Source organism: Pangasianodon hypophthalmus, chromosome 25 (genome assembly GCF_027358585.1).
Source record: "Pangasianodon hypophthalmus isolate fPanHyp1 chromosome 25, fPanHyp1.pri, whole genome shotgun sequence".
NCBI lineage: Eukaryota > Metazoa > Chordata > Actinopteri > Siluriformes > Pangasiidae > Pangasianodon > Pangasianodon hypophthalmus.
This window is the reverse complement of record NC_069734.1, coordinates 3,661,034-3,681,148: the sequence shown is the minus strand read 5'-3', so window position 1 is coordinate 3,681,148 and position 20,115 is coordinate 3,661,034. Positions and strand designations below refer to the sequence as shown.

Here is a 20,115-nt window from a genome sequence, read left to right as displayed (position 1 = left end):
GGGTGTACAGTGTAACGAAATGTGATTTAGCTAGCCTCAGGTATAAACATATAACATGTGTTAGTGCAAAATAACATAAGACATATGAGATTACGTGAGTAGCATACACAAAGTAACACAGTAACACAATGGCTATTGAAAATGGATAGATTTTAACCAACCGGACTTCTTGCAAAAACTGTGATGAATTTATTGGTTGCACAATTGCACTATTTGTCCATATAGGACACAATAATAGAAGGGATTTATTTATAATTGCGCTATCCGTTGATGAGGATGGGTTCCCTTTTGAGCCTGGTTCCTCTCAAATTTTCTTCCTCATATCATCTCAGGGAGTTTTTCCTTGCCACTGTTGCCTCTGGCTTGCTCATTAGGGATAAATTCACAGGGATAAATTCACATATTTACAATATATTTTTTGTGAATCCATTTATTTCTGTAAAGCTGCTTTGTGACAATGTCCACTGTTAAAAGCGCTATACAAATTAAAATAAAATTGAATTGAATTGTTAAAAGTGCTATATACATATAATTGAATTGGATTGAAATTTAATTTGAAACGCTTTCTTACACGTACAATAAGTAAGGAATAACACAAGACAAACTGTGCTGTTATTTGAAAATAATGCATGCTGAGGGTTGTGATGCGGCAATGCCTCTACCCCAGAAGTGGATTATTTTCGTATAACAGCGCAGTCTGGAGTGTATTATTCTACTTATACCACAGCCATTTGCCAATGATTACTAATGATATGTTCAAGTTCTTAATGAACGACGCGTTGCACTTTTTAACGGTTGGATTTAATGTCATGGAACCTCCGCGAGACAAATTATTTCCTGTTCTCATCTGTTATAGCCGTGATAAAAGGTTTTTATAGAGAAACTAGAAAACATAAACTCATCTGTCCTCAAGACTTTCTCATGCTGGGAAACTTTGACTGTCCAATGTCAAATAAATGTGAACGATTGAACATAATCAATGATTATACATCAGATTCAGATCAGACGAGATCAGACGATTGTATGTTTTACTTGGTTAAACAACAACATGGTTTTTAAATCTGTTTATTATTAGTATTAGTTGATGTTAACTTCCTTCATACAAGTCCCTGTGTATAAGCCGTTACTATAGAAACAATAACGTACTAGGACAAGAGCATTAATATTGACCTGTCGTTCATGTTACAACCGGAACTACTGTCCAAGCCGTGCTGTTACACAAAAATAATGCACAGCTTCTGACCAATCAGATTCAAGCATTCAACCATGCTGAAGATTATCTTGATGAAAAAAGCATGTAAGAATCATAAACTTTTGTTGGTCACAGAGCTTATTTTCTGCAATACTCCACAAACCAATGGAAAAATCCTGTTGGCTTTTTGTCGAGGGAACCAGAGTGATGCTAACTTCTGGGTTGGACTACAAAAATACATCATCCCTGTGGCACTCTATAAAGCAAGACAGCAGCATGATGCTATCAATCTGAATAAAAGTGCTTGGACCCCGCAGATCATGGCTTACGGCTATATTTTTATCAGCAATGAAACTGCTTTAAAAAAATGAAATATTGTTCACTCAGCTGGGTTAATGGATAACTTTGAAAGGTTAAGTGCATGTCTTCTTAAATACAATGGTAGAAAATGATCAGAAAATATATGTACAGTACTGTGCAAAAGTCTTAGGCATACGCAAAGAAATGCTGTGGAGCAAAGATGCCTTCAAAAATAATGAAATTAAATGTTTCTACGTTAAAAAAATGCTATAAAGAGCAGTAAACAGTAATAAATGAAACAAAGTCAATATTTGGTGTGATGATCCTTTGCTTTAAAAAAAAAAACAGTATCTCAGGTGCAGTGTGTGCAGTTTTATAAGGAAATGAGCTGGAAGTGTTACTGAGCATCTTGCAGAAGCAGCCACAGTTCTTCTGGAGACTTTGACTGTCGACTCGCTTCTTATTTCTGCAGCGAAACCCAGCAGCCTTCATTATGTTTTTATCTGAAAAGTGTCTCTTATGGAATCTGCTGCTTTCTTTACTGACATACAAACATTTTTCTGTAACATTTCATTTTGTGCTGGAAAACTAATGTTTGGAATCTAAAATGTTTTGAATCAATAATGTAGAAGTCATAAAATAACAATCTATAACAAAGTTTGTACTAAAAAAAAAGGTGCCTAAGACTTTTGCACAGTACTGTATATAATAAAGTTTAATTTATAATAGGGCTAAATGGCGTCGCCTTGCATGTTGAATTTGAGTCCAGTTCTTACCGCCGACCACAAGATGGCGCTGTTCAGACTGAGCAGCACTGTAACACACACACACACACACACACACACATACACACACACACAAAGAAGAACAGTCTGGTCAAACACTGACCTGCCTGGACATTTAGGTCCACAATAAATTATGGGCAAAAAGCATAAAAAGCATAAGTCAGAGAAGCACACATACGACGGTAGGATGTGAATTCATAATGTTTTATACTTTCATTAATACAAACCCGCTCTAACGGACGGCTAACTCAGCTAGCCACTTTTCAGTCATGTTAGCTTGTTGCTAGCCGGCTAATGATTAACCGCACGGTCTTTTGTACTGAAAGTAGCTAGCTTAGCTCCTGGAATCTGATTGGTTAAAAGCTGGCGATTTATTTTTAGTTCTAGTTTAAGTTTAATAATTCAAATCACAGGTTTATAATGCAGTATTAATGTGCTAGTTATCGTTTCTATAGTAACAGCTCGTTCACAGGAGCTTGTTTTATGGCGGATTTTGGAAGAAAGAAAGGATGTAATCATTGATATGGTGAAGTTTTCTGTAAAGGAGACGTTTATTCAGCGTCTGTGGAAGGAGTCTCCAGTGTCAGGGCTTTGGAACAGTCAGAGGGAAAGCTGTAACGTGTAATACCTTCAGGACAGAGGAGTTTACACTGTTCTGGTTTCTCTCTAACATGACAAGATGTGTGTTTTTGTTTTATTAAGTTTAAGAGAGAGAGAAAAATACAGGTTGGTGAAGGAACGAGTGTGTGTAGCTGCTGTAACGTAAGTGAGAACAGGAACTAACCGTGTTGTTTCAGGGACGTTCCACAACATTAAAGAAGTGGTAAGGGATAATCTACGGCTATGTGTGCTTTACACGGTTTTAATGCACGACGCGGAGGCAGAGAGCCGCCTGATACCAAGCAGAGTGCTTTAAAATCGTGTAATTCACACCTTGCTGTGAACCATCCTGCTTATACCGTGATCACCTTCCAGCACTGACATGTTAAAGCTGTCACTGATGTTTGAAAAGATAAAAATAACAGTGAATTTTCTTTCTACACCGATCAGCCATAACATTAACACCACTGACAGGTGACGTGAATAACGCTGATTATCTCGTTACAGTGGTAGCTGTCAATGTGTGGGATATTTTACACAGCAAGTGAACAGTCAGCTATCGAAGTTCACGTGTTGAAAGCAGGAAAAATGGGCAAGCGTAAGGATTAGAGAGACTTTGACAAGGGCAGAATTGTGATGGCTAGACGACTGGGTCAGAGCTTCTCCAAAACAGCAGGTCTTGTGAGGTGTTCCCGGTATGCAATGGTTATTACCTAGCAAACGTGGTCCAAGGAAGAACAACCGGTGAACCGGCGACAGGATCATGAGCGCACAAGGTTCAGTGATGTGTGTGGGGAGTGAAGGCTAGCCTGTGTGGAACAGATCTCACAGAAGAGCTACTGCAGCACAGACTGCTGAAAAAGTTAATGCTGGCTGTGACAGAAAGGCGTCAGAACACACAGTGCAGCGCAGCTTGCAGCGTCCGGGGCGGCAGAAGGGGAACCTGCACGATATTAGGCAGGTGGTTTTAACGTTATGGCCGTTAACGTACAGGTCGTTAGAGCTAGAAGTCTGCCTGCTCTAAAATATACACAGAGATAAAGTAGTGTGATGAGATTACATTTATTTGAATGAATTATAATAGTTATTAGACAGAAAGAAAGAGAGATTGGGCGTGTGTGAATTACCTGCGTCTGTGTCGCGTCTCTCGTAATAGTGAAGCTGTGAGTGTGACTACTGTTTGTAGCTGCACCTGTGTGTTACTGTGGTTACAGTTGTTTATAATCAGAGCATTAATTTAGAACGGTGATTAAACTAACTGGAACTGCCTGTGCTTTCACCTTCCAGCCAATCAGAATTGAGTATTCAGACAGGAATAAAACACTTCAGGATGTGCTGTTATGGGAACTCTGGGGTTCGAGCGCCAGGCCGCGTCACGCCACCCAAAACTTTGTGTTCTGTTAACTAGTTGTGCTTAAAGACAAGGTCTAACTTTAGGATAAGGTTAAGCTTAAGCCTTTCATGCATAAATTATCATTTTTATTTATTTATTTATTTATTTATTTATTTATAAAAGAACATATCCAGATTCTTAAAATTGCGTGTCATATGATTTTTCACTTTTCTGAAAAAAATTACTTACATTAAAAATTAAATAAATTATCCATGTTTCTGAACACTGTGAGTAAAAAAGGCTTTAAAAAATTTCCAGTGTTTGTTAAAAAAAAAAAAAAAAAAAAAATGTTAACATTCAGATCTAAAATATTTAATGCTGATGACCAGAATGGTAGAAAATTTCAGGCTGTTGCGTGATGCAGCTGATTTCGGAAGTTAAAAAAACAACAATAATAATAGTAACAGAACTTAACTTTTAAAAAGCTAAGGTGTTCATTGGATTCTGGTACAAAAATATTAATTTAATTTGGGATTCTGTGCACAAAGTTTGTAAAGATATACCAGAAACATTCTACACTAAGTATGGCGAATAGTTTAGAGAGCAACAGAAATCAGGATAATGATGTTCTTAAGTGATTTGGAGGTGATTTCCATTTTATATTTTCCTCAAATCGACTGTACGTCAGCGTGGACGCTATGCATGAAAGATGTTTATCTGTTCATTTTTATTCAGTTGAGTTAAACAATTTTTAAACTCACAGCCTTCCAGAGCCACAAGATGTCAATATATGTTTTTTTTTAATTATTATTATTTTATTGAAAAAGGAAAAGAAGGTGGGAACAGGATTGTTAGTAATCCAACAGATCACAAATTTAGGCTTGACTTAAGACAGATGTGTATTTAAATATCAGCTATATTATTTATTACTATTTATTTACACCGTGCTTCTTTTATTTGTGTGTCAGAATACGCAGACAGGCCGCTGAAGCTGGTGCTGAAGGTGGCGGGTAATGAGGTCACCACCGGAAGTGCCAGCCTCGAACCCCTTCATGACGACCAGGTAGATTCTGACAAGCACAAGGACAAGAAGAAGAAGAAGAAAAAGAAGGACGAAAAGGACAAAGAGAGCCCTCCAGGTTCACCCGGCGAGGACAGGAAGAGAAAGGTGATAAATAACACAGTTTTTGTGTGAATATTGACGCAGATGTTACGATACCTGTTTTAAACAGAGGTGTGTTGACTGTAAAGGCTTTGCATTGTGTGTGCTTTTAGATGACGAAGAAGAGGAAAGGTCACGATTCAGTGGATCTGGACTGGGACGAGCAGAGCAGAACTCCGGCCCGGTCGGATGTATCCCAGGATAAACCCCTCACTCCTTCACTGGCTAAACCGGAAGGTATTTCACATTCCTGTACCATTTTTAATACGAACTTGAACACAAACGAATGTAGAATGCAAATATTTTTCCTCACTTTGGCCCTTTGTCCACATTGAAATGCCATTTTTTTGCATTTTTAGCTTGGATCTGGGGAAACTGGAGAAATTTAAAAACACTGATGTTTTTTTTTTTTAATTGTCATCCGATTGGCTGCTGATAGTCACATGATCCAGCTCCAATACTTTCCACATTTCTGCATGTTTGTTGTTGGTGCTGTCTGTTTTTTGTTACCATTTTGCAATTAATCTTACGTTTAGCTGGATTGGATTCGTCCCATTCAAAGTTGTTATAAGTTTAAATCACGCAAATTATGCAATATTAAATATATTGCTTGTTTACTAAAATAAGGTGAGTGCTTAGATTAATTTCTCGTCTGCTCATGTCTGTGGATAGACATTATTACGTAACGTGTGAGCATGGGGATTTTTTTGGAGCCAGCATGAGAAGTAACTCAAGCCTACATTATTTTATCTCGGATTTGTTAAGCTGTACATCATAAGATGTCAGACTTTGTTTTCAAAAAGTTATTTTTTTCTCTTAACTGTCTTTACTGGCAAATGCTTAGAAATAGTGTAAAGTGGATGTGGTCAGTACTGGTGTCTGTAATGTGTGTGTGTTTTTAAGACTTGCCTGTATATCATTGTGGACAGTGAACTCTTTGGTGTAGCGAGTGCAAGACGTCAGTGTTCGTCTGTGACATTTTGGCTCTGTTTAATACCTCAGTGTGTTTAATAATTGTGTTTTGTCCCAAACAGAAAAAGAGCAGACTCCACTACAGGAAGCACTGAGTCAGCTGATCAGGCAGCTACAGAGGTACACACAATTTACTGTTTATATATACAGTACTGTGCAAAAGGCTTAGGCATATGCAAAGAAATGCTGTGGAGCAAAGATGCCTTCAAAAATAAAGAAATTAAATGTTTCTACATTTAAAAAAATACTATAAAGAGCAGTAAAAAGTAATAAATAAAACAAAGTCAATATTTGGTGTGATGATCCTTTGCTTTAAAAAAAAAAAAAAACAGTATCTGAGGTGCGGAGTGTGGAGTTTTATAAGGAAATGAGCTGGAAGTGTTACTGAGCATCTTGCAGAAGCAGCCGCAGTTCTTCTGGAGACTTTGACTGTCGACTCGCTTCTTATTTCTGCAGCGAAACCCAGCAGCCTTCATTATGTTTTTATCTGAAAAGTGTCTCTTATGGAATCTACTGCTTTCTTTACTGACACACAAACATTTTTCTGTTACATTTAATTTTGTGCTGGAAAACTAATGTTTGGAATCGAAAAAGTTTTTGTACTGAGTCAATAATGTAGAAAAAAAACAAAATAACAATCTATAACAAAGTTTGTACTAAAAAAAAAAAAAAGGTGCCTAAGACTTTTGCACAGTACTGTGTGCGTTAAATTCTTATGTTTCTGGAATTACTGGAATTAAGCGTTCAGCGGCGTACCTAATGACATCTAACCATATCTAATACCTAACCATAACTAATACCTAACCATAACTAATACCTAACCATAACTAATGGTTGCTGTATGAAGATGATGTTCTCTTCTTCGTCCTGTTAAAGGACTCTGTGAGAGTCACAAGAAGACGCACACACCTTCTCAAGCTTACGAGCTCGCGTACTCTCTGCAGTTTCGTATAAACCACTTTAATGTTTGTAAACAAAAAGAGACGCATACGGAGCATGGTTGCAAAAAAAAAAAAAAAAAACATGTATCCTAGCAACCTGATGCTACTTGGTTATAATCTGATTGAAGAATCTGTCAAGAATTTTATTTAGGAATCAGTCTGATGTTAGCTGTAATCTTCTCCCCTAATTATTTATGATTAACACTAAAAGACAGGGAGTGCTGTTTGTCTAAAGTGATGCTCTTAAATGGTGTAACTCTAGAAGGTCATCAGTGGATAACTCTGAAACTCTGAGCATGTATTTTAGAGAGAAATTTAAGGCGTACGAGTCTCTTGACGTTTAGACCTTTGTTGTTTGTGGGCGTGTTCAAGACGTAATGTTTTACGATTACAACATCGAGGACGTCGTGGCACTGAAAGCTGATGTGCTGCCCAAACAGACGCCATAAAAATTTTAGCTAGCTAAACGTGTCCATTATCCGCAACTCCTCAGTTAGAACGTGATCTAGATATCTAGTGTTAGCTAACTAGTTTCTTCGATATTAGGCGAGCTATGTAGGTTTTTTAAAGCACTATAAATTTAGGGATATTAGTTAACTAACAGGGTCTGGTAGGATATTCAGCTGAGATGAAATGGGCACTGCAAAGACGGAGTGACGGATCCCTCCTAACTGCCTGAGTCTTCTGTTGGAAAGTCTTGGAAAGGTGTCAGATTCGATTTGATTACTATGCAATAAAAATGAACGTTTACGAATTCTGACCCCCAACAGCGTTTAGATCAGCGTGACAATTTAGAAACGAATCCTGACTGTCTTTAAAAAAAAATCAACAATTTCTATGACCAGGAAAGATCGCCGCTCCTTAAAGTCATCCATCTTGGAATGAGTTGTCTTGGACACGCCTGGTTTGTAAACGACCAATCACAGTCTAGGTCACGTGGCATGTTCGTTCGTGGAGTTCTTCTAGCTGCCATGTCGAGCAGAGCCTTCCGTTTGCTTTGCAGTTCTGTCGTATCGTTTGTAGACGCCATCTGAATGTTTTCTCGGTGTGAAGTATGCTGAGGATTTAAGGAGTGATATAATAACCTGACCCGAATCGCTTGATGTGCACTAATGCTGCAGTACACAGTGAAAAGTAAACGTCCTAACGTTTATGTCACACTGTATGTGCTCTCTTTTTTTTTTTTTCCTCCCCAGAAAAGACCCAAATGCGTTCTTCTCGTTCCCTGTGACGGACCTTATCGCTCCTGGCTACTCTCTGATCATTAAGAGGCCCATGGATTTCAGCACCATGAAGGAGAAGGTGAAGAGAGAGTGCTACCAGTCCCTCGACGAGCTGAAGGTATCGTGTCTGCGCTCGCTCTTTTCATTTAATCACATCCGTCGTAATATGATGCTTACAGCGATCTTATCTCATGATGGATTTATTTATTTATTTTTTCTCCCAACAGATAGATTTTAAGATTATGTGCGAAAACGCCATGATTTACAACAAGCCGGATACAATTTACTACAAAGCTGCGAAGAAGCTTCTCCACTCTGGAATGAAGATCTTGAACCCTGTGAGTTCACCTGTTCAGATTCACCTGCATGTTCTTGTGCACTGTGGACACTAGGGGGCAGCAGTGTACGCTGCCGCAGTAAGACTGGCGCATGGGATATTCCAGGGCTCACACAAGATTAGGATAAAATTAAAACTCATTTAAAATGAAAATTTCACTTTTCAAGCATGTGTATGAGCTGTGGATATTTTTGTGGATATTATATTTAGCACAAGTTGCCAAGAGGATTAATTGTGTGTGTGTGTGTGTGTGTGTGTAGGAAAGGCTTGAGAGCCTGAAGCAGAGTATAGAGTTTATGGCAGACCTGAAACCAGGCAGAGGGTCAGAGGACGGAGAGGAACAGGGGTCATCCAGTGACCCCAAAGACAGGTCGTCTCCCATGGATACCAGTGACAACTCGCAGTCACCCAGAGTGGCGCAGCGAGACACACCCAGGTACCATCCTGATACCAGACCCTTCTCATCGGCTCACTCAGAGCTCACATCACGTTCTACAACACCGTGTTCCTTTCATTTTTAAAAGTTTAATATATGTTTTTTTTTAAATGCCTTAAAATGTGACTGACCAACAAAAAGCAGGTCGTAATCACACGATCCTCAGGACAAAAATAACCACTGATGAGCCTGTTATGTTTGTCCCAGAGAAGCATTTAAATAAATATTGGCATGTGAAAAGAATATGTGAAGAAGCACATATGGCAGAGAGTGCCTGAACGACAGGACCTCTCTTCCTCTCTGTCTCTCTTCCTCTCTGTCTCTCTTCCTCTCTGTCTATCAGTCTGTCTCTCTTTCTTTTTGTCTGTCTTCACTCTGTCTATGTCTTTATGGCTGTGTCTGTCTGTCTTTTTCTTTGTCTCACTGCTTCTTTGTCTTTCTCTGTCTGTCCCTTTCTCTGTCTATATGTCTCTCTCTCTCTCTCTCTCTCTCTCTCTTGTCTCTTTATTTATGTCTGTCTCTCTGTTACTTCCTGTCGGTTGTCTGTCTGTCTCTCTCGCACTGGTTCTTTCTGTCTAACTCTGCCTCTCTCTCTCTCTCTCTCTCTCTTTCTCTCTTTTCTGGGGATCTGTCTCTCTCTTTGTCTCTGTCTATTTCTGTCTGTCTCTTTCTCACCTTGGCTTTTTCTTTAGGTCCATGTTTGTCTCTCTTTTTTGTCTCCCTGTTGTATTTGTCTGACTCTTCCTTTCTGTGTGTCTATTTATGTCTGTCTATCTGTTTCTTTCTCTCGTTCTATTTGTGGTCTCTCTCTCTATCTATCTCTTTCTTTACATTTAAGTATTATTTTATTTCTTATGATAATTAAAGATTGTTGCAAGAATATAAAACCACTGCTGATACCAATTAAAACTTTATCACCTTCAAATCCATAAAAGATTATCATCCATAAAGTAAGATATTTTAAGCATTTAATAGTTCTTTGAAAGTTTTAATGATTCTTCCTTGTCTGTTTCCAGTAAGGAGTCGAAAGAGGAAGCTCAGAGGAGTGTGAACCAGGCAGAGAAAGATCTAGAAGAGGTTAAAAAGCTTATAGAAGAGTCTGGAGGTAAACTGTCCATCAGGAGCCTTCAGTGTGAGGTGAGTTAGTTACCGGCTCGGAGGTCCTGAAACTGCGCCACCAGGCTGCGTTTCAACAGCGAGCTTTTTAATGTCATGTTTTAAAAGGGATGCTCAAAGTAATATTTCTGCGGGCTGTGAATCACAACAGCAAATAAGAAATTTTTTTCTTCTAGTTCTTGCAGATCCAAACAAACACTGATTTAATTCATTGGGCTTGAATAGTGAGATGCTTTTGTTTTGTTTTATTTTGTCTTCTAGCTGGACTTTGGGCGGAGGAAGCCTGACGGTACGACCACGCTGGGCATCGTGAACCCTGCTGATTTAAATGCTGGAGGTAACAGAGTGAGGGCTCTATATAAACATAACTAATTAATTAAATTAATTAAAAAGTGAATAAACACAGTGATTAAATTTTTAATCATCAATTTTGAGCATAAAAATTGGTGTAAAAAATTGGTGTAATGTAATATATGCAGTATTGTCAGTACTCTGTGTGTCTCCTTCTATTCGTGTGTGTGTGTGTGTGTGCGCGCGTGTGTGTCAGATCCAGGGTACTGTCCGGTGAAGCTGGGGATGCTGGGAGGCCGGCTGCAGGCTGGAGTAAACACTTTGCAGGGTTTTAAAGAGGACAAGAGAAACAGAATCACTCCTGGTACAAAAAACACACATACACTCATTCACTCTGTCTCTTTCTGTCTCTCTTTTTCTGTCTATCTGTTTCTCTAATTCTGTCTCTTTCTGTCTCTCTCTGTCTCTTTCTTTATGTCTGCCCATCTCTCTGCCTGTCTCTGTCCTTCACTGTCTCGTTCTGTCAATCTGTCTCTCTTACTTTGTATCTTTATTTGTTGTCTGTGTTTGCCTGTCTCTCTTTCTGCCTGTCTCTCTATCCATCTAAGTCTCTTTCTGTCTCTCTGTCTGTCTTGTGAACTCTCTCTCTCTCTCTCTCTCTCTCTCTCCCCAGAGAAACACTGTTGTGGGTTTGTTGTTTGTTTGAAGGATTGTTCTCAACCCAGCAGTGTTTTAGAAACAATAATAAAAATAAAAGTACAGGTATTCAAATAATAAATCTGTGAAGTAATAAAGTTAGAAAATGCCATGTGTGTTCAGCATTCTGTAAAACTGTAACAGCTTCACTATACCACACATGAATAGTCTCCTGTTGTTATACATCCGCTGTGCTCTAGGCTTTAAGCATTAGTACGTTGATAAATGACGTGTTATTACATAGAAACAGGGTGTTTGTCTTGTCTTTGATTTATGATTAATACACGATAGTCAGGAGTTGAATCATTTAGGCAGCTTTATTTGGAAGCACACAGTGAAGGCTGCTGAAATAATCAGACATGACAGCATCAAGCTGCGCGCTGGAAAAACGCTGTCTCTGCCAAACTGTTGAATCAGTGGTTAAAGAGTCACATTCCTGATCTGATCCAAAGAATTTTCCATAAGATCGGTTTCTCCTTGCGTGTGTCACGCCTCTTCCTTTTCCATCCTGCACTTAGCTTTTCCGAACAGCTGAAAAATGGCGAAAGCTTCTGTGAGAAAAGCTTAGACATGGTGATGTGTAGTAGTGTAGTAGTTATATAATGTGTATTTAATGTAGATACAGAGTAAGGACTAAATGTGTAACTAGTAAAGACTACAGAGAAATGAGGACAAAGAAATTTGCAGGAAGTGACCTGCAGGCCTTAATCTCAAACATTATACAGCCATGTGAAATAAAAGTGTTTTTTCTTATGGGAACTTTCGTGGATTTAAATGACGAACAAAAGTTTAAAGTAAACATTTGGTGTATTTAAAGCATATACTAAAATAATTCGCACCAGGTGTGATACTCCGATACCGTAAAGACCAATTCGAAATGGATTGTTTTCATATAATAGCACGGTGTGGAGTGTTATTCCGCTTAGACCACAGCGATTCGCCAACAGTTACAATCTTGAATTCGTTAAAGAATGACACATTGCACTTTTTAGCTGTTTATATTTACATTTAATGTTATGAAACAGCCCACGAGACAAGTTAGCTCCTGCTATCGCTTATGTCATAAACAGTCAATCCCTCACCGTCCTCACATGTAGTCTCTCTCTTTCAAAGTCAATTTTACAGCGAAACAGGAAACCATAAACTCCTCTGTCGTGAAGACATTACAAAGCACTGACACTGGAGACTCCTTCCACAAACATCACATAAATGTCTCCTAATTTAAAAAAAATAATAATAATAAAGTCACCACATGGAGTATGTGGAGCACCTGCCGTACAAGTCCCTGTGTATGAGCTGTTACAATAGAAACGATAACGTATTAGGACCAGCGCGTTAATATAATCCTGCCGTTTGTGTTACAGACACAGAATAGTGTCTGAGCCGTGCTGTTATATAAGATGAATCCACACCTTCTGACCAATCAGATTCGAGATTCAGCTGCGCTGTGATATACACAGGAGTAATCAGACTTTTCAGAGATGTGATTTGAGGACGCTTGCCCCTTGTGTGTGTGTGTGTGTGTGTGTGTGTGTGTGTGTGTGTGTGTGTGTGTAACGTGTGATCCTGTGTAACACATCTGTCTCTCCATGTTTTCTTTTCTTTCAGTGATGTATATGAATTACGGACCTTTCAGCTCATACGCTCCGACTTATGACTCCAGCTTTGCAAACATCAGTAAAGAGGACTCTGATCTGATCTACTCCTGTTACGGAGACGAGTCCAGCCTGCAGGGTTCTGAGAGGTGTGTCTCTGTGTGTCCCTGTGTGTGTGTGTGTGTGTGTGTGTGTGTGTCTCGCTCTGTGTGTGTATACATTGTTTTGGACCATGTGTGCATATTCACATACAGGAATACACTCTGCTTAATAATCATTATTACACATGTGAAATGTGCTATAAAATCTAATGTATATTATATGAATTGGACATTTCTGTATGTGTTACTGACTGTGATGATTCTCAGCGCTCATTAATGAACTACAGTAAGGTATATATGATGCATTTATTATTATGCTTTGCAACTTTGTTTGTTTTTTAATTCCAAATAGATATTTTGTATTTTTTTTATCTAGGCATGTTTTCAGCAGAGCATATTTTAATGTAATAAAAGTAATAGGAAATCCTTGAAAGTTCACCTACAGCCGTCTGTGTGTGTGTGTGTGTGTGTGTGTGTGTGTGTGTGTGTGTGTGTGTGTGTGTGTGTGTGTGTGTGTGTGTGTGTGTGTGTGTATAAAACCGAGTCTGTGAGTCCAACCCCTACGCAGTCAATGCCACCATTCATACAATCCTCACATCACACTCACTTAGGAATGTTGTTTAACACTTGCGCATATGTCGTGTGTGTGTGTGTGTGTGTGTGTGTGTGTGTGGCACATTAGTATTGCAGATTTCCTGGCCAAGTCAGAAGAGCATATGAGCAGACTGGCGGATAATATTTTGGACTCGCTGACCAACGGAGAGCACTCCAGACATCTGAAAGAGACTGAGGCTGTAAGGATGAAAGTTTTTATTAAATGCCATATGGGTGAGCTTAACAGTTCTTTCTGCCAAGATCAGATGGTGATTTTAAAACAGAATGCAGTGGAAAAGTTCCAGTGTTTCACTTAAAATCCCCCTGGACATGTCAAGGATTAAATTAAGTTTATAATGCCTACGAAATAAGTAAACATGGCTAAGAAACAAAACTACACTCATTAAAAATGGCAGAATCTACAAATACACAACGCATCCATGACACCCTGCCTTCCCTCTAGCTTCACGCTAATAAACCAGCTCACGATTGTTTGATTTATTTATGAAATTTCATCATCAGACTCGCATCATTTTCTACGTTTTCAGTTACAGCAGACAGACCTGCCAAAATATTCCATCATAGTAGGAAAAATTAGTCACTAATATTATATTTTTACTATCATGCTCCTGTAACACTGTAATTTTCCCATGAGGAATTAATAAAAGTTTATCTTATCTTAAAATTAGGTACGGTGTCTAGCTAGCTAGCTTAGCACACAGGTTCTTTGGCTAAAAGTTCGCAAGTTCCATGTCATGCTCTAATCTTGGATGCGACTGGTCCAAAGCTTATTTAAGTTTGTACGCAATCCCCGAATCAGCTTTATACAGAAATCTTTGCTGCTGTTCAAAATAGGGTTGAGTGAAATGACAGAAATGTTATATCATGATGCTTTTGAAGGATACATGACATGTATGATGTTTAATTTATAATGTTTAAAAAAAAAAAAAAACACTGCCTTGCAACAGAAGTGTTGCAGTAAAAACCGTACAAATTAAGAACTGTTAAACTGAGTTTGATACTTTTATTTAATGTCTACAAACTTAAGTTAAAAAACACTGAAAGTGGGAAAAATCCATTCAGCTCCACTTAGTTTCTAGTGATGAAAAACTTTCAATACTGTCATTATCTCAGAAAAGTGTAACAGGACATTACAACTCATCACAGTATTGATATTATATTTTCATATTCCTCAACCGTAGTTCTAACAAACTGAATCAGATTTAACCTTCCAGGAAGAGTTAACTATTTCAAAAGCAAATTCTGAGGAACTTCTAAGACCAGGATGATCATCCAGAAGTCTCTCAAAGAGTGCTAGGATCAAGGCTGAAGGTTTTAATCTTATATCTGAATGAGTGTGTGTGTGAATCGACAGAACTTGTGTTAATTAATGAAAGTGGTTCAGAGTGCAAGCTCTGAGCTAGTGCTACATTCTTCATCTCTTCAATCTTTTTTTTTTTTTTTTTTTTTTTTTTAAATATATAAATAAAAGCTGATCTAAGATCAGTACTCCTGTTTCATGATGTATAGGATATGAGTGTCAGTAACTTTATGAAAGACAATTGATCCTGTGCTTTAACCCACTGTGAACATATTGGACATCAAACCTCAAACCTATTTCACATCTTGATTAATTGAGGAAAAAAAAAAGGTGATCATATCTGTCTGTCTTCTTTAGAGTGGCCAAGAAGAGGAAGAGCCAGCAGAGAAGTCAGACGCTACTAATGATGTTGAGGTAAAACAATATAAGAAGGGGAAAAACTGACTATTTTTTACAACCACAGTTTAATTTACCCATCTGAGTGGTGGGAAATTCCCAGGGCCTTGAACTTCTGAGTCACACCTATTAGCCTGTTTCAGTCATGTGACCTTCTCATCATAGCTGCCATATTTCTGACTATAACTGAAGACCATACTCAGGAAAGCAATGGCAGAAAATTTAAAAACACCCGAATTTTCAACCCGAATTAGGGATCAAAAGTTTTGATTCCTAACAGATCCTAGGAAATATATATACAGATCTGAAGTCAGGACAGACGTCATCAAATCTAACATTCGCAGAAATTTATATATATTTAATCCACAAAACCAGCGAGAGTCTGAGGGCCTTAAAGAGCACAGAAGACTAGCGATGCTTCGTCACTGGATGGCTTTGAGAAACAAAACTGTGGCATTGAAAGATTAAAAAAACTGTGTAAAGAGCAGTATCACGTTATCGAGCTTTATAAGTAAAAAAAAAAAAAAAAAAGTTTGTGGTGACGTTATTTGCTAGCTAAAACTAGCCAGTGATATTTATTATTCAGAAAACCTACTGATAGTGCAACAAACAACAGTCACAGACAAATGGTCAGACAGTTTTAGTTTAGTGTATGTAGCTATAGCCACCTAGCTAACGTTATCATATGTAGCCAGTGTAACCCGAGTGATTTGTTGGTATCGTTTTCTTCTGTGTTTGCTGCTGAACGTTATCTTCAGCGATCACAGACTTTTGTAACCAAGTAGAAAAGAATATCTTTATTTTTCAAGACAGTTGTCACATCCCACACTCGAATGCACAGTGATAACGATTAGAAACACCAAAATCACCAAAGTCATAAATATGGTGGCGTAGTCGTTCAGTTAAACAGAATTCACATGAAAGAGATCATCACCACCGCAACAAAGTGACAGTTTCTGAAGTGTGAATTGATATAACCAGTAAGCTTAAAAAGATGTATGATGGGTGTTGAGAGTATTAAGGTGTGACCATTTCCATGGACATGTGATTTAGAAATGACAAGGCCTTAAAACATTTAAACAAATCAAGTTAGTTGAGTCTTATACAAATTAAAGGCATTGCATGTTAAGAATTAAAACAGTTTTATTTGAACACTCATGTAAATTGCAGTGAAGCAAATCAGAGCGCAAAACCAAACAAGAGAACAATCAAGGTGCGTGGTAGCTGAATGCGATGACTAATTTATTACTTGACAGATCCAGCCTGGTGTGAGGGGGTGTGTGGTCAAAATGGCATAAACAGCATTGTTGGCTAGATGCTTTGGCATTGTGCAACTGTCAGTTAACGTTTTGTGCTCATGAAGGTTATTGAAATTGGTTTCAAATCACATGACGCCCAGTGCCAAAAGTATAAGGCAGCCTTAAAGCAGTTAAACAAGTACTTTTGCCGCAAAGTATCGTTTGAAGGCAAATACAATACATCAGTTGCCTTTGTAGCCTTGATGAATTCATTGTTAAGGGTGTTACAGTTTAAAGTTTTGATGGTATGATAATCTAGTCTGAAAATATCACAGCTTGAAGGTATCACAGTATTAATATATTAATCGTCCATTTAAAAACACACGAGCCACTGGTGAAAATTAAAGGACAAATTAATTATGAAATCTTTGTCCAAAAGTCTTTTTGCACATCCTTGTGTAAATATATACATAACAAAATCCTGAAGGAAACAAAAAGATCAAATTCCCTAAATGTCCTTCTTTCTTAGAAAGATATGTGGACACTAGTGTAACCTTCTGATCGTACACTGTGACCAAACCTGACACCATAACACACCGAATCATGATAGAGATTTTCAAATACCTTTTCTATCAGTTTGACAAATTTGTAGCAGGTTCTTGTGTTGTACTATATAACTCCTCCCACTAGGTCTAGTGCAGATGTTGAGTGTGTTTGCTGCAGGCTTCTGAAGCCTAAAGAGATGCAGGTGGGGTGTCCTGAGAGACTTCCCTCAAACCCTCATCTACTGGGAAAGTAAACAATTCCTGAACCGTGAGTGTAGAGGCGTAAATTTTACGTGACAGTCTTAACAAAGCCAAAAACGTGCTGAAAGACTTGTTACCCCAAGCCCTTATTTTACAGACAGACTACAAATAGTTACAAGCTTTCTGTTGTTCTGAAATAAATGAAAATGTCAGGCTTTCAGTAGTTGAAGTTCTGATTGTATGAAAGTTGGTGTCGTGTTATTTGGTTACGAGTAGCTGATTTGGAGGGAGCTCATAGAAACAGACTGCAGGAGTTAGCATCCTACCCTAGAAAGCTAGTGAAATCAGACAGGACCCCAGTATGTCATCTCCATATCTCTCTCTCGCTCGCCTTCTCTCTCTCTCTCTGTGCTCTAAAGCAGCTGTGTCAACAAAGCCAGTCTACCCTCCCACACACACACAGAAGGAGCATTTACCATCACATACATTCTCACTTCTAGAAAAAAACATAGCTGTGGGTGAAAACTGGTACTCATTTCTAGATTATAAAAATATCTTCCTTTGATGGGAAGTGGTTTCTTTGAAGCCAGTGGGAGTCTCCATGTTCCCCTGCTGGTGTAATGAATTGAGTAATAAAGGCGTAAATGACTGGGTGTAACATTTTGCATTGTACAACTTAAGTGTTTATTGTTTACATTAACTTATTATTTTAGTTCATTTCCTTCCTTTATACGAGTATCTTGATATGCTGCATTTATAGATGATTGAAGAGCAACAGTGTGATGAAGTGTGTATGTGCGAATGAAAGGATTTTTCAGCGTATCCAAATTTCAGGGAAATCTAACCAAAATGTGTTTCTCATACGAATGAAACAGTTCAATTTCTAGTTGCTTGTTTTTTTTTTTTTGTTTTTTTTTTTAAATTACCGGCTACTACACATTAAAATAAACATCTGCGTGTCCAGAGTGAGGGTTTTGTTTTTGCTAAATGCCCCGTTTTTCTCTTGTCCCCTCTTTAGGTGGTCGGGTCAGAGTTCAAGACTGCAAGCAGCATGACCGTTCTGAATTCAGTCATCAGTTTGGGTTTGGGTCTCGACTTCTTACCAGAAAGCTTCAAATCACAGGGTGAGCGCGCACACTTGTTAAAACACAGACCACCCAAAATTCAGCCGAATCTGCCTCACGACATCCTTTTAGCCCTGATTTGAAAGGACGTGCAGCGTTCAGGCCATACCTCCTGTGTGAATCCGCTTTAGCAGTGCTTTAAAGTGAAAGCAGGAATATAGACTATATCGACTGACGTACTTGCACTTCTGCTTTTTCGCCGTGTCTCAGAAGCTGAACAGTTCCAGAAGAAGCTGGACGAGACGACCTTTTTGCTGAGGGATCTGCACGAAGCTCAGAGAGAGAGACTTAGTGCCAAACAGCCTCCTAATATGATCTGCCTGCTCGCGCCTACTGCGAAGGAGTTACAGCTAGGTACACACTCGCACAATCCCAACGTCATGTACCTACAGCTCAGAGACTACACTTACACACACTCATTATGGCTTCAGATTTATTCCTCTCGTTATTACATAAAGCATATACATTAATGATTAGCCCAGCTACCTTTTTTTTTTTTTTTGTTGAATGTTAAGACAATGTGTGTCGTTTTGTGTGTGTAGCGGAAAAGGTGACTGAAAACTTGGCTCAGCTGACCAGTCAGGTGACTCCTGGAGATGTGAGCAGTGTGTATGGCATTAGGAAAGCTATGGGCATATCACTGCCTAGTGAACCTGCAGAGGGTACATTCGCACACCTGACCACAGGTACAAAACACACACACACACACAGGCAATATTTAAGATGATACTATTTATCCAGCAACTGAAGGTTTTAGTGTAATATGTTCATTTACTTTTCCAATACCTTCATACCAAGTCGTTTCCACCAGTAGCACTAGCAGTAAAGGTTTTACACACGTAAATTCAATTTACCAGCTAATGATACTCCAAATTTAATTCTTCAGTTAAAATAAAAGTGCTTTTGTTTACTGCGCTGCAATTCCAGAGTATGTTGTCAAATTTTAGGGCAGTTACATTTTTCTGGCCCAGAAATTAGCTCCGTCCCCAGCCTGAACAAAGCAGCTAGGCTTTTTTTTTTTTTTTTTAAATTACACACTGCTCCTTTTATTCCACTGTACTTACAAATGTAAAGGTCATTAGTAATCACACTGTGTTTGTAAGCGTAATGTAGAATTATTTATGTTTTTCATGATTTTGCAGTGGGAGCGGAGCAGCTGGACGGAGTGTGTATGGGCGCTGATGACGTCTCCGCCATCACAGTGTAACTGTATTGGTCATTCCTGTATTGATGGTGCTTATTGTCTGTTGTTTATATACCTTTTGCTTAATAAATGTGTGGTGGTGTTTTTTAAATATCTGGGCAGGTCCAGTGCTGGAGATTTTTTTTCTTTAAAAGTCCTCTTTCAGGAAGGTGAGAGGTGAGAGGTTACACTATCAATCATCTCAAGTTATTCAAGATATAGCATGTGCTCCCAGTGTTTTCTGGGGAAAAGAAAAATAGCAGATATATGGTTTATTATTGACAATAATACTTTACTTTAGATGTAGCATGAAAGGAAACATCACAGGTTTTACCCTTGAAACGTGTAAAATTATTTATTCCATATTGATACTGTACAGCAAGTTTAACTTAGACACCTTATACTGAAGTTTAAAATGACAAAAATGTTAGTT

At 38.4% G+C, this 20,115-nt stretch overlaps 1 protein-coding gene across 1 annotated transcript; it reads left to right on the top strand.

Annotated features, from left to right (window-relative positions):
• The first annotated feature begins 2,299 nt into the window (after positions 1-2,299).
• On the top strand, positions 2,300-19,796 carry brd7 (bromodomain containing 7). The gene is made up of 17 exons (XM_053229416.1): positions 2,300-2,459; positions 5,179-5,378; positions 5,486-5,609; positions 6,407-6,464; positions 8,482-8,626; positions 8,736-8,846; positions 9,106-9,281; positions 10,298-10,418; positions 10,659-10,734; positions 10,945-11,052; positions 12,993-13,128; positions 13,763-13,874; positions 15,353-15,409; positions 18,394-18,499; positions 18,710-18,853; positions 19,042-19,185; positions 19,642-19,796. The coding sequence occupies exons 1-17, from the start codon at positions 2,411-2,413 to the stop codon at positions 19,704-19,706; spliced, it is 1,932 nt and encodes a 643-aa protein (XP_053085391.1). The 5' UTR covers positions 2,300-2,410; the 3' UTR covers positions 19,707-19,796.
• Positions 19,797-20,115: the final 319 nt, after the last annotated feature.